Genomic DNA, 14,243 nt, shown 5'->3' on the forward strand with positions numbered 1-14,243 from the left:
CGCCACAGTGGAATTATCCACCAACTATTCAAGCATATGTTTTATGCAGCGGAAACCCTTCCAGCTGTAACCCAGTTCTGGGAAACACCCATACACGCTCACATTCACACACTCTCTCATAAACTACGGCCAATTTAGTTCACCCAGTTCACTTATAGTGCAAGTCTTTGGACTGTTGGGGAAACCGGAGCACCCAGAGGAAACCCACGCAAACACAGGAAGAACATGCAAACTCCACACAGAAATGCCAACTGGCCCAGCTGGGACTCAAACCAATGACCATCTTGACCAGTGACCACCAGAGCCACCTTGCCACCCCTCACAAACTATTAATTAGCAGTAATTTAAGAATTTACTATAGCAAAGTCATAGTTAATAGTGAATATGTGTTCTTGATACTTAATTTGTATTTAATAGATACATAGATAGACAGAAAGTTGAAGGCAAAACTCTTAGCCCTCCTGTGAAATTGTAATTATTTTAATATTTCCCAAGTGCTGTTTACTGGAGAAAATATATTTGCAACACATTTTAAACAATAGTTTTAATTTAATTTTTAACTGATTTCTAACAACTAATTGCTTTTGTCCTTGCCATTCTAACAGTACATAATATCTTACTAATTATTTTGCAAGATAGTTGTATTCATACATTAGTAATAAGGCAAATTAGGCTACTTTAACTAGGAAAATTAGGTTAATTAGGCAAGTAATTTGACAACAGTGCTTTGTTCTGTAGCCAATCTAAAAAAAAACATCTGAAGGGGGGCTAATAATTTATATTGACCTTAAAAATATTTGTAAAACATTAAAAAATGCTTTTATTCCAGCCAAACTGAAAGAAACATTTATATTAGGAAATACTGTGAACATTTCCTTGCACTGTTAAAGGTGCTGTATTTATGTTTTTGACTCTTGTAGAGCATAAAAATACCATAATATGTTTGCAGATATTTAAGAAACATGCTAAGTGAACATTCTTGTTTATCTGAAAAACAATGCTAAAGTCAGATATTCTGCTTTGAAAATGAGCGTTATGTGCCTGGATATCTGTCTTTGTTTCGGTCCATGTAACCCACCCACTGCCACTTTAACCAATTATATTTCAGCACCCCAGGTTGCCTTGGTGGAAAACCACATATTTCATTCATTAAGTCAGGAAGGCTCTCAAAGCATGCGTCCATGACCAAAATGCGACCTCCGGTGTACAGTAGCAGACTCCGAAATGAGACGCAGATTCAGAGTTCCACATGAGAAGCTTATTAATTAGCAAAAAAAGTAAATAGTACAAATGTAACATGAGGTGAGCAGGTTACACTGTAACCCTGTGTCATAACAACACGCTACATGACGAGTTTTGCAGTGATAAGCAATTTGGCTGTTTGCACCAAACGAAAGAGGACAGAAATTTAAACACAGCCATTCAGAAGCACAGAATATGCACTCACTCATGAAATGGTAATGTTTATAATCTAATTAATATATATTAACCCTCTAACATTATTAAATGTACATGCTGAATCACTCACATGTGTTGGTTTGCATTTATTTCACATTTCTAAAGTTCAATTTTAAACAGTTTATTTTATCTTATAGATCTGAGGTGAACTATCTGCTGCTGCTTTCAGTAGTATGGCAATAAATGTGTTGTAAAATGGCATTCAAACTCACATTGTTAGCGTTTAATGAATAAAGCACAAGTGGTGTACCTGAGGTGATCATTGTCAGTTTTCTGTTGTTCAGCTGCAAGAAATGAAATCCATTTCTAATATTTCAATTCAAGTAGTTGATTAGAACAAAAACTCCTTTTAATATGAAAATATTCCTTCTATCGCGTGCCGTTGCTGTTATATAGAACACAATTTAAATCAGCCTTTAGGCTCAATAGTCAGACTCGCTCCTGTTGGTCCTCAGTTTGGCTGGCTTGCGTTTGTTTTGATCCAGGAATGCAATGCCTAATTCAAACTTACACACTGCACCTTTAAACATCCCTAGGGAAATTTTTTGAAAAAGAATAACAATTTCACAGGAGGGCTAATAATTTTGCCTTCAACTGTATGCACCTGATAAAAATATCTGAAGTTCTTTTACAGTAATTTAACTTAATATTATATGTTAAATGAGTATTTAAAGCAGTTTAATCCCTCTCTATTTTATCTTGATTTTGCTGTCTGGACAGTGAAAGTTTGCATTACTAGCATTTATGAGGTTTACCTCTTTATGAAAAAATGCTTGTTGTATTCTTCACATAACTTTAGATAAAAGTGTCTGCTAAATAAATGAATCTAAATGTTAAATACTAAAAGTATATTTATTTATTTAGTCTGAGCTAAAACTCTGTCTTTAATAAGGCAAAACATATACAGTTGAAGTCAAAATTATTAGCCCTCCGGTGAATTTTTTTTTTCTTTTTCAAATATTTTCTAAATGATGTTTAATAGAGCAAGGAAATATTCACAGTATGTCTGATAATATTTTTTCTTCAGGAGAAAGTCTTATTTGTTTTATTTTGGCTAGAATAAAGTATAGTTTTTAATGAAATAAATCTATTTAAGGTCAGTATTATTAGCCCTCTTAGGCAATATTTTTTATGATTGTCTACAGAACAAACTATCGTTATACAATGACTTGCCTAATTACTAGGCCCACACGGAATCTGTGCGCACAGAATTCTGCAGATTTTCCGCAGAATTCCGCAGATTTTTAGCCCATCATTAATTCTGTTTATTTATTTGGGTAATTGTGTGTAAATCTATATTTATTCAGTTTTTTTTATTAATTACAGTAAAATTATTGACTAATATGAAAATGTTCATCTGATTTATGTACAATGCAGTGTGTACAGTAATATTTTCTGTCTTTTAGTAGATATATTATATGAGAGACTTGCTTTGTTTACCAAATAAAGTGAATCTAATTTGATTTGCATTTTAAACATTAAATAAAAGTTAAAAAGATACTATTTTTTATTTCACATATTAAGGTTTTAGTTATGATACTCCCAAAATAATTTAGCAGAAATCCACAGATTTTTACCAAAATTCTCCGCAGAAATAGCAAAAAACATCCGCAGATTCCGTCTGGCCCTACTAATTACTCTAACTTGCCTAATTAACCTAGTTAAGCCTTTAAATGTCACTTTAAGCTGAATAGTAACTAGTAAGGTAACTAATAAAAATAACTAGCAAAATATTATGTACTGTCATCATAGCAAATATAAAAGAACTCCGTTATTGGAGATGAGTTATTAAAACTTTTATGTTTAGAAATGTGTTGAAAAAATCTTTCCATTAAACAGAAATTGGAGAAAAAAATATACAAGGGGGCTAATAATTCAGGAGGGCTAATAACTCTGGCTTTAACTCTATATAAGTGTTTTTTTTTGTTGCCAGATCCTCATATTCCTTACTGATTGTCCTGTTTGTTGTGTGATGTCCAGCTCTTCATGGTGGACAATGGAGCAGACGACTGGCGGATTGCCATGACGTACGAGCGGATCCTCTTCATCGTTCTGGAGCTGCTGGTGTGCGCCATCCACCCCATCCCAGGCCAGTATGTGTTCACGTGGACGGCGCGCCTGGCCTTCACCTACTCGCCATCGGTGGCGGACGCAGACGTGGACATCATCCTGTCCATCCCCATGTTCCTGCGCCTCTACCTGATCGGCCGCGTGATGCTCCTTCATAGTAAACTCTTCACAGACGCCTCGTCGCGCAGCATCGGAGCCCTCAATAAAATCAACTTCAACACGCGCTTCGTCATGAAGACCCTCATGACCATCTGCCCCGGCACCGTCCTGCTGGTCTTCAGCATCTCGTCCTGGATTATCGCCGCCTGGACTGTGCATGTCTGCGAGAGGTGAGGAAAACAGGGATTTCTGCATTAAAAAATAATTGTGCAGTGCGATTAATGTGAGATGCTGTGTTTTCACACGCATGTTTTTTGGGAGTTTTTATTAGATGATGGAAAGAAAATATCAACAACACACTTGTCTTTCTTTTACCACACTTTATCAATTAGTGTCTGTTGATTTATTTTATAATAGATATTTTTAAAGGTGGTTTTCTTAAAATTAGTAGTAAAAAGCAGCACTCAAATAGAACAATCATTAAAGTTTATTCATATCTATATTCAGAAGGTTTTTATGGAAGGATTTGTTCATACATACACTGATAAAATATCTATTAATTATCAGTTTTTGTATTTTGTGAGTTTTCCATTTATTAATGGTTGTGAATTGCATTATGGGACCTCGATGTCTGCTCTCTTGATTTTTGATGTTGAAAAGTGGCTTTTGTTGACAGTAGTTTGAAATAATATAATGTACTATAAGTCTGTAATAGGGTATATGCTGAAGTATGCTAAAGGAATTTGTCAGTAATCTGGGTTAAGTGCTTCAGGTGAACTGTATGCCATTACAAAATCATTTAAGTGTTTAATGTCTGTTTTCTTTAAAAATCAGCGATCTCCACTGCCTGAGTGATATCTGATACAAAGTGGTTCTCAGATTGTACAAGAAGCACTGCATTAAATTACATTTTTCCCCGTCATGTCTTTAAAATATGAGCATTTATTTTACCCCAGTATATTCAATGGAGCTTCTGCGCTAGCCTGCCGATTCTGATTGGCGCGTACGAGTAAACGACTTTTTGTCTTGTTTTACGCTTGAGCAACTAAATGAATGCCAAAGTCTATCTAACTGATTGTATTTTAATTACATTACAACATCGATGCTGTAAAAGGAATCGTATAAAATGGAAAAACGTCACATTAACCGTTTACTGGAAGTTTATCAGTATGGGAAGAAACGTTAGCTTCGCATATACCCTATAGGGTTGTTGTGATACCATAATTTCATCTTACGATACTATACCAGCTGAAGTATCACGATATCAAGGAGTATTGCAATACTGTAGTTCATAACTCAAATGATAAAGAGAATGGTCAGAAATGCTATACTTTACATGTTATAATAGGTCTTGAATTTAATTAATAATTTCCTTATTATTGAAAAAAAGGATGATTTGCATGTCCCTTCACCTAAAATGTATTCATTCTTTTTGTTTATTTAGTAGATAACTGACCAACAAAACAAATACATTAAAATAAGGATAGAAATTATACCAGTTGAAATTTGTTACCAAAAAGAGCATTTTTCCAACAAAATTAGGCTATATGAAGTGGTCAAAAATTGTTTCAGTGTTTTATCTATTGTTTTTTTTTCAGTCTTATCAGGTAAGAATATAAAGTAATTCAAAATTTCACTTTGTGAGTTGTTCTTTTAGGAGATTGGTGCTGTTGTTGTAGCTACTAAATCATACTGAGATGAACTGAAATGAACTGATTTAGATGTGCATTTAAAACTTCAGAAAACATCAGGATTTTAGTGACTTTTCCACATCAAACATTATCTATTGTAGATAGACCGTTAATGACTATACTACCGTTTACAAACTACAGTGGCACTGCCAGTATTTTGGAGCCATAGTATCGCGATACTACCATAGTACTGGTAAACCGTGCAACCCTAGTCTGTAAAATAACAGAAAATGTACTGGCAGTTTATTACAAGGTTTTTGTAATGTAATATACAACACCAACCCAGACAATATATCACTTTAGACTATTAAAAATGTTAATAAAAGTCATTTTCAAACTTTTAAAGGTTAAAAGTTGTTGGAAGAAAGATAAAGGTTCCATAATGCTATTCAAAAACATAAATAAAACTGGGCAACTGCAATTTCTTAGAGTGTATCTTTAACTGAATATATATATATATATATATACAACATTTTATTCTACAAAAAAGTTTCCTGGTTGTTTGCTGAATTTTCTAAAACATGAAGTAATGGAATAGAATCCCAAAACTTCCTCTTTAAAAACTTTTTGACTAATAATTTTTTTTTTTATATTTAACCTGACTCTTTCCAGTGATCTGATTTTTATGCTAGCAATATAATTTAGTGCATATTTAATAAAATAATACCCCATTTGTATATTCAAACATAATATTTTTTTTAAACTTGTAATACAACTTACTGTTTGCAGTTGCAATTGGGGAAGTATGGTCAACTGTTAACCCTATTCACCTGCAATGTCTTGCGTTAAATTAATATTGCACACCCACACATTAAAAACTCACTCCTCATGTTACTCTGATTAAAAAAACTGAATAACTTTCTTCTGTATGACACAAAATGTGAAATACTTTTTTATGTAATGAAGGTGAATAGGGCTGCCATGGCCTAAAATGACAAAACAAGCACCGTAAGAGCTGTCCACTTATAGCTTTATGTGATTCCCAATGTCAAACAATAATTAATGTAACAAAGATATTTCCAATATCTTGCAATAAAGATATTTAAGACATTATTATGTTTATAAATTAAATAAAATAGGTTACTTAAGTTTTAAAGTTATTCAAACAGTTGATACTAAATAAAATTATAGGAATGGAAATACATTTGATGTTTATTTCGATAATTTTGTAATGATTCATATTGAAAATGATTTATATAACTAATTAATTATGCAAGATATGCAATTCAGTCTTTTTTGAAGTCATACAATAATTTTTGTATTATATTTAATAAAATAAGGAAATGTAAAACCATTTATTTATTTTTTTGCTTTGTGACTGTAATTATGAATTATATAACAATTTTAATGAAATAATGAAATGTAACAATAATATAAAGAATGAATTAATTAAAACACACAATCCCATGTCATTTTATCATATTTCTACATAGAATATTACATAGCACCTTCAAACTATTAAATATACAAAATTATTATATACAATATTATAAAATTATAATGTTTTTTAGTAAAATATTTAAAATGATAATATTTAATGTTACACAGAATCATTATAAATAAATTTCTGATTAATTAGTGAATTAAAATTCAAACTACATAATGCACTATTTTCATTTTCAGTGTCTCTTCTCTGTCACCCGATTCTCTTTGTGATAAACAGATCGAACCCATTGATTTGATTATTTATATTGTTTATTAGAAGTAAGGGAATCATGTCAAAACCATGATATGACTTCAGAAGTACTGTAATATGGCATGCAACTATGGATTATTGGATTATTTTGTATTACTTTTATGATACTTTTACCTTGCTGTTTTGACTTGCCAAACTAAGACACTTTCATTATATGGTAAAAAGTGTCCAGGAAGTATTTCCACAAAAGAAAGAAATTGTATGGGTTCAGAACAACTTGAGGATTATTATAAAATGACTGATTGTTTTTTTATTTTTCGAGTGAATGATTACTGTGTATTTTCTCCATCAAATGCTGCTGGTGTTTCCTGTGCTATTAATATGACTAATCAGCAGAAGCGGATGTGTGAATGTGTGTGTCTCATTGTTGATGGTTTTGTTCTATGTTTCTCCCACACGGCTGCTGCTGGACAGGGGTCCAAAGTGAGTCTGTGATCCGCAAGGAAAAAAAAACTGCCCTGGCTCTTAGCTTCTGCCCATGTCTCTCTCTCTCTTTCTCTCTCTCTCTCTTTCTATTTCTCTCACTCTCTCTCTGTCTCTCTCTTTCTCTCGATGAGCTATTCTGGCAAAACTGCAAATCGCTGGCGTCCTGGAAATCCCAAATTCTGTCCTCTTCCAAATTTGCTTCCATCTATAAACTCCTATAAATCAGGGATGGACGATATTGTTTCATTTGCGATATACCTGTAAAAAAATTTCTCCAACAAAACCTACAATGGGAGTGTGCAGTGAATAAATGTACTAAAGAAACATGTTTGCAATTAAAAAATGTTCATATGTAAGAGCCTGTATAAAAACAAAGAGATGTACACACTTTTCCAATTTCACTTAAGAAATCCCGGGTGTTAGAAATAATAGTGACACTCTAGTTTGAGTAGCAATTCACACCATTTACTGCTGGAGATATTAACTGTTTATTAGCACTTATAAACAATTGTCTTATTTTACATCCCTAATCCTACCCAATACTTACACCAACTAGTGCCTTACTAACTATTAAGCAGCATATAGATAGTTTTTCGACCTAAAATTCTTAGTTAATGATTTGTTAATGGGTTGTTAATAGCGTGAATTGTACTTTAAATTAAGTGTGACTGAAATATCCTCTTTTTGTGACCAGACATGGCTTCATATCATAGAATGAGTAAGAAGTCATGCAATATTTATGTGAGGAATAATGTACATCCAGTCGATTGTTCTCACAGAAAAAAAAATCCTGAAAAGCTTATTAACAGCTGTTTTGTAAGACTGAAGGGCTTTATTCTATGAAAACAATCAGCTGCATGTACATTATCCTGCTTATTACATGGCCAACTGTCACAAATCTAGGGTGACCATACATCTGCTTGTGCATTTTTTTTACTGAACTTTTAGCCCTCAACAATATAATAATAACAAACAAATAAACAAATGTTAAACATTTAACACCTTTTTCTCAGCACTGTTACTTTTCAATAGTTTAAAGTAAAATAAAATCTGTTAAAATTTAATTAAGGAAAAAAAATCCATTATTTCACTTTTACCTTTCTCTTTAGGCCATGCCTTGTTGCACACCACCATTACTCAGTCATGTAGTCTACATACGCAGACAGGACCAGTGCATCTCAATACCTCAACTCCAAAGTAAAAGTGAAATAATGTTTGTTTTTTTTCTTTTTTGAATTTTGAGTGTGTTTTTAAACACAGCTGTTTGACCATTGTGTTCACATGCTTAATGGATATGACAGTGATTGGCCGTGAACGTTGCGTCAATCAGCTGATCTGTCTATGAGCTGACTTATAAGCGATCCACTTAAGGATTGAATGATCTTCATGCCTTTGAAACGCTTCAGTGTCTATTAATCTGTCTTTGCATTTGGTGAAGAGTGGTGAAGTGTGCTAGATCGATGACCACAATGTGTAAACACAATGGCCAATCAGCAGTGTTTAAGAACAGTGCTCAAATTTTAGCGGTAAATTTCAGTACTGATTAGTACCGAACTCGATACTTTTGACAACCCTAATGCAAATTACCAGAAAGAATTCTTGTGACATAATTTTTCCAGATGTTGGCGAAACTGAGATTCTGATCATTTTTTTGCGATGGGTGGACAGTTTTACTCACTCTGTGGCAGCCAGGTCATGTTATGAAAATGGCCTAAGAATCTTTTTTTACTAGTCCAATTGCAACATAGGCTCATTCTGAAAACGTAGTCCTATGTACATTTCTGAAGATCGCAAATTATTTAGCCAGAAGTACGTATGGCTGCATTTTGTCTTTAAAATGAAAGCTATGTGGCAGTATGACACCGCTCCTTTTTGCGCTTACCAGCTGACCACTTACCCCCGTATGGACGGCTTTCCCGCTGTTTGTCTGGTAGCTCGCCATGTACGTCGGCGGACTTGAGACGCAGAGAGAAGTTAACCACGACGGTGGGGTTCGAGTCCGATGAAGAACTGTTCTAGAAAGCGGTTAAACCAAAAACAGAAGCCAAAAAATAAGAGGGTGGGAATTTGGTAAAATCTGAAAATGTGGTAAAAATCAGACGAGGGCTTTTCTTTTTCTGCAATTCTTTTTAAAACTGTCGGTTGGGTTTAGGGAGGTCGGTGGGTGGGTCAATTTGTGCTTTTGAAAACACTATTGGTTGAGTTTAGGGAAGGAGGAGGGTGGGTCAGTCGATTAGTTAGTCAGTGAACAGTCAGTCGACAGCAGCCTCTGGTGGATTTACACGAGAACAGCAGTCGAGAATGGCACTCGTGAAAGAAATTTGAGATCTGAAAAAGTGTACAGTACGTAGCGACCTCTGGTGGATTCGCGAAAACAAAAGCTGCTTTTCCATTATCACACAAAATCGTTCTAAGAACACTTCGGTACGGTTACGGTTGTTTCTCCACTGAGCCTGGAACAGTGCGGCACAATTACAAACCATTCTCGGCCCGGAATTCTCGGCACAGTAAGACAACCCTGCTAAACTGTGCCGACAGATTCTGTGTGTTGACGTCGCGGCTCTGTAGCCAAGCTACCACAGCTGGCTCAGCGGAAGCGCTAGTCAGCAGACATCCACTAGTAAACAACACTACATTTAATATAAAAAAATGATACAGGTTTAAACGATACATTTGAAAAGGGTTTTAAAACCATAGAGCAGTCTCTGGCAGAGAAAGAAATCACTGGCTTACCACATTCTTACAAACATATTTTATTTATTAAAATTAATATTAACCATGTATAATATAATTCCCAACCCCTCATCTAAAATCTTAAAAAAATAAAATAGCCTGTTTTATTCTTGGCCAGAGCTTGATTAATTTGATTGACATCCTAGTGAATGAGATCTTGAGTGTGAGTTTATTGCATGCAGCACTGTATTTGGTAGCACAAAAACTCGCCCTGATCCGGGTGAAAACTTTACCAACGACTGCATGCACTGCTGAAAGACTTTTGTTTCTGCTGCGCATCTAACCTATATACATGGAACACGAACTTGCAGATTCTTTGAACAACGAGGAAATAATTGCAATTTTTAATTTAAAGCCCAGACGGCTTATTTTGTAATTTAATGCCAGCTATACCACCTGAAGGACGGTTACGGCGGGTTGTGATGTTGGCCGTCGCCTTAGAAAGTCAAATCTTTCTTTCATTTTTTGTGCTTTCGTTTAAAAGCTATACAGAGTAGCACTGTAGCTGTCCAAGGTACTGTTGATTTAAATCATAGCCTATATATGCACCAATAAACAAGTCAAATGAATGAATAAATAAAATAAATATGGATTCTTTAAATTAAATGTCGGTATTGCTTTTACTCAAATATATATATACGTTTTGACAAATGTTTTATAAAAATAAAATGAGCAATTTTCAACATTTAGCTATAGCCATTTTATGATTCAGTTAAATATAAGTTGGACATTTATAGGGCCATGTAACATGTTTGTGTGTTTTTGTTTTTTGTTCTCTGTGATCTTTAATATGTACTGGGTAGCTACGCAAAATATTTTCTAAAACGTCAAGCAGGAATTTGTCTATAGCTCGTTAGGTAATTATGAAGACAAAAAAAAAAATACAAGGATAAAAGAGCAGCATTTTGCTTAATATAATAGTCCTTTATATGCTTTATATCCTGATATGCTGTGTGTTGTTTCATATTCGTTTTTTTATTACACTTGCTGCATTCGTTATTTAATGTTTGAATACTGAAATAAATAAAAGCCATCGCTTAAAAAATTTATATTTTACCATCAAAATGTTGTATTTGTTATATAATTATTTACTTTTTATATAAAACAGCAAATTTAATTGACTGTTAAAAATTAAATAAAAAGTGCTATATTTTTTATTAGTGAAAGTGTCCGCTCACTTTTGACAAGGCCTGTCCAAAAATATATTGCCACCACTATAATATAAATGCACTATTATTGTTGCATTATCATTGTTTATTTTCCTGTTATGTACAGAGATTTTAAATATATTATTTATTTCCTCTCCAATCATTTTCAATAATCACGTTACATTTTGGTTATTTTCCTCCCCAAAAAAATTTGCCCAGAGCTGCGCAACATATGACCTCTAAATAAATACGGGTGCTGTGACATGTACCTATATTTAGCACCCTATATGAGAGAGCGGTATAATTGTGTTTAGTCACGCAGTTGCTTTCGCTTTTACACATGAACATGAAAAACCTAGTTTTGACTTTTATTTAAAGTTATGTACACAAAGGGAGCCGTTTACCTGCGTTTGCGTTTTGTGTAACGTTTCAAATGAGCTTTGTTGCAACAGGACAGTGGAAAATGAAACCGTAACCGTGCTGTCTGGCCTGGTTTGGCACGGAATGGAACGGTTCAGCATAAAGAATGGTTCAGCACGATAGTGGAAAAGCAGCTAAAAACAGGCAAAAATGTAGCTCCTGGGATGTATTTGGCGCTCTCCAGAAATGTATATAGGGGTACATTTTCAGAATAAGCCTGAGTTGTCCAATTGTACAGGAACACCCCTGGCAACACTGATGTTCTTTTTACTCCGCTATAGCCGGATGGCTTCACTTCTGTAATGCCTATGTGGAACTTATGCACAGTTTTGCCCTCTAGCTTCCTTGTATGAATGAAACATACTGTATATTAAAAAAAAAATTTTTAAAGTGTGTAAAAAAAATAGAATAAAGTAATAATAATAAATAAATTCAGTTAGGAAATACTTATAGGATAATACTTTTCTCTAATGGTACAGGACTTTCTTGTGTATGTAAATTATCATCAAATAATTACAGCAAATACCTGAAAATATTGTGATATATTTGTGAGTCCACATCGCCCATCCCTACTATGAAAACAGCCTCTGTTGAAGAGCTTCAGGCAATTGACTGTTTTTGTGTCATTCAAGGGATTTTGGGATTTTCAGGCTGCTAACACCATGCGTCAACATGGTGGTCATCATGTTCATGGCAGCCTGTTATTTTCCTAAAGCGCTGTCAGATATTTGACCTTTTCTGGTGCTCTAAAGTGCTATTCTTACCAAGATGCCATCTTGACCTAGACCTCGGGGGCGAGAATAGAGATCCGGACTGTTTGTCATGACCCATAAACTAGAGAGAGAACAGCACAGCCATGCCAATCAGGTCATCTCGAGCCCTTCAGCCAGGCTCTGTGCCACTTCTGACCCATCAGACTGGGCTGTATGTGCTTCATCAGACACCTGCTCCTTCTGCACATCAGTACTACACAACGCTCCTCCATACAGTCGAGAGATGTGGGCTTTCTGCAACCATGGGCACTTCTGATCATGCCAATGTACACTGAAAGAAATGATTTATTGACTTTACTAAGTATTTTTAAAGTAAGTGGCTACAAACAATAATTTTTTTTTTCACTTAGACATGCTTTTCACATGCTCGATGGCTTAATTTGTCCACTATCATCTGGCATTTATCTATCAGTAGGCCCACACGGAATCTGTGCGCGCAGAATTCCGCAGATTTTCTGCAGATTTTTCACAGAATTCTGCAGATTTTTAGCCCATAATTAATTCTGTTCATTTACTTGAGTAAATGTGTGTAAATCTTTATTTATTCAGTTTTTAAATTAATTACAGTAATATTATTGACTAATATGAAAATGTTCATCTGATTTATGTACAATGCAGTTTGTAAAGTAATATTTTCTGTCTTTTAGTAGAGATATTTTATGAGAGACTTGCTTTGTTTACCAAATAAAGTGAATCTAATTGGATTTGAAATTTAAACATTAAATAAAAGTTAAAAAGGTATTATTTTTCATTTCACATATTAAGGTTTTAGTTATGATACTCCCAAAATAATTCCGCAGAAATCCGCAGATTTTTACCAAAATTCTCAGCAGAAATCGCAAAAAAACATCCGCAGATTCCGTCTGGCCCTATTTATCAGAGAAGAACAGTTAATATTAAGCTGTTTAAAGAAAAATCATTTTAATTTGATGATCATTTTCATATTTTTTTGACTGAAAGTAATAATTATTATAATAGATTCATTTTATTATTAATAATTGCTTCGTTTAATTAATCAAACTAACTATCAAAACTATCAAAACATGCACTAAATACCTTTGAATCTCATATCAAATTAATCCAGTAAGTGAAAACTGTTATTTGTTTTATATTTATTCCTGAAAACAATTAAATAGGTTATTTTTTTATACCTTTTTCCCACACAGTATTACATCATGGACCATTGAATAATTTTTGTATAAACACTAATGTATTCAAATATAGAGCTTGAATAAACTGATGTATGGAAGTTTGTTTCTGACACAAAAGTCTTGATGTTTTTTTTTATTTGTCCACTATCATCTGACATCTGAGGTACAGTTAATATTGTTTATAATATAAATATAAATATAAATTTTTTGATGATGATATTGAATATTATTATGATGATGATTTTTACATTTTTGACTGAAAATAATAATGAATATTAATCGATTCATTTTATTATTAATAATTGCTTCATTTTTTAAGAGATCAAATTAAATTAAAACGTACCGAATATCTTTGAATCTCATATTGAATTAATACAGTATATTACATCATGGATATTACATCATTTATATATAAACACTATTGTGTTCAAATATAGAGGTTAAATAAGCACTGATGTGTGAAAGTTTGTTTCTGACACAAAAACAGTTTTTGTTTCTCAAAAATAAACTTAATGGTTTATTTAATTTGTCCACTATCATCTGACTTTCATGAAGAATGAAGATTCAGAAGAACAGTT

At 33.5% G+C, this 14,243-nt stretch overlaps 1 protein-coding gene across 2 annotated transcripts in view; it reads left to right on the forward strand.

Moving 5' to 3' along the window:
* Window positions 1–14,243, forward strand: part of kcnn1b (potassium intermediate/small conductance calcium-activated channel, subfamily N, member 1b) — a 78,594-nt gene that overhangs the window by 37,509 nt on the left and 26,842 nt on the right. For both annotated transcript variants that reach the window (XM_056463966.1, XM_056463967.1), the window contains exon 4: window positions 3,439–3,857. In XM_056463966.1, the coding sequence (XP_056319941.1) occupies window positions 3,439–3,857 (419 nt within the window). The remainder of the gene's footprint in view (window positions 1–3,438; window positions 3,858–14,243) is intronic.

This window comes from Danio aesculapii, chromosome 8 (assembly GCF_903798145.1).
Source record: "Danio aesculapii chromosome 8, fDanAes4.1, whole genome shotgun sequence".
In the NCBI taxonomy this organism is placed as follows: Eukaryota; Metazoa; Chordata; class Actinopteri; order Cypriniformes; family Danionidae; genus Danio; species Danio aesculapii.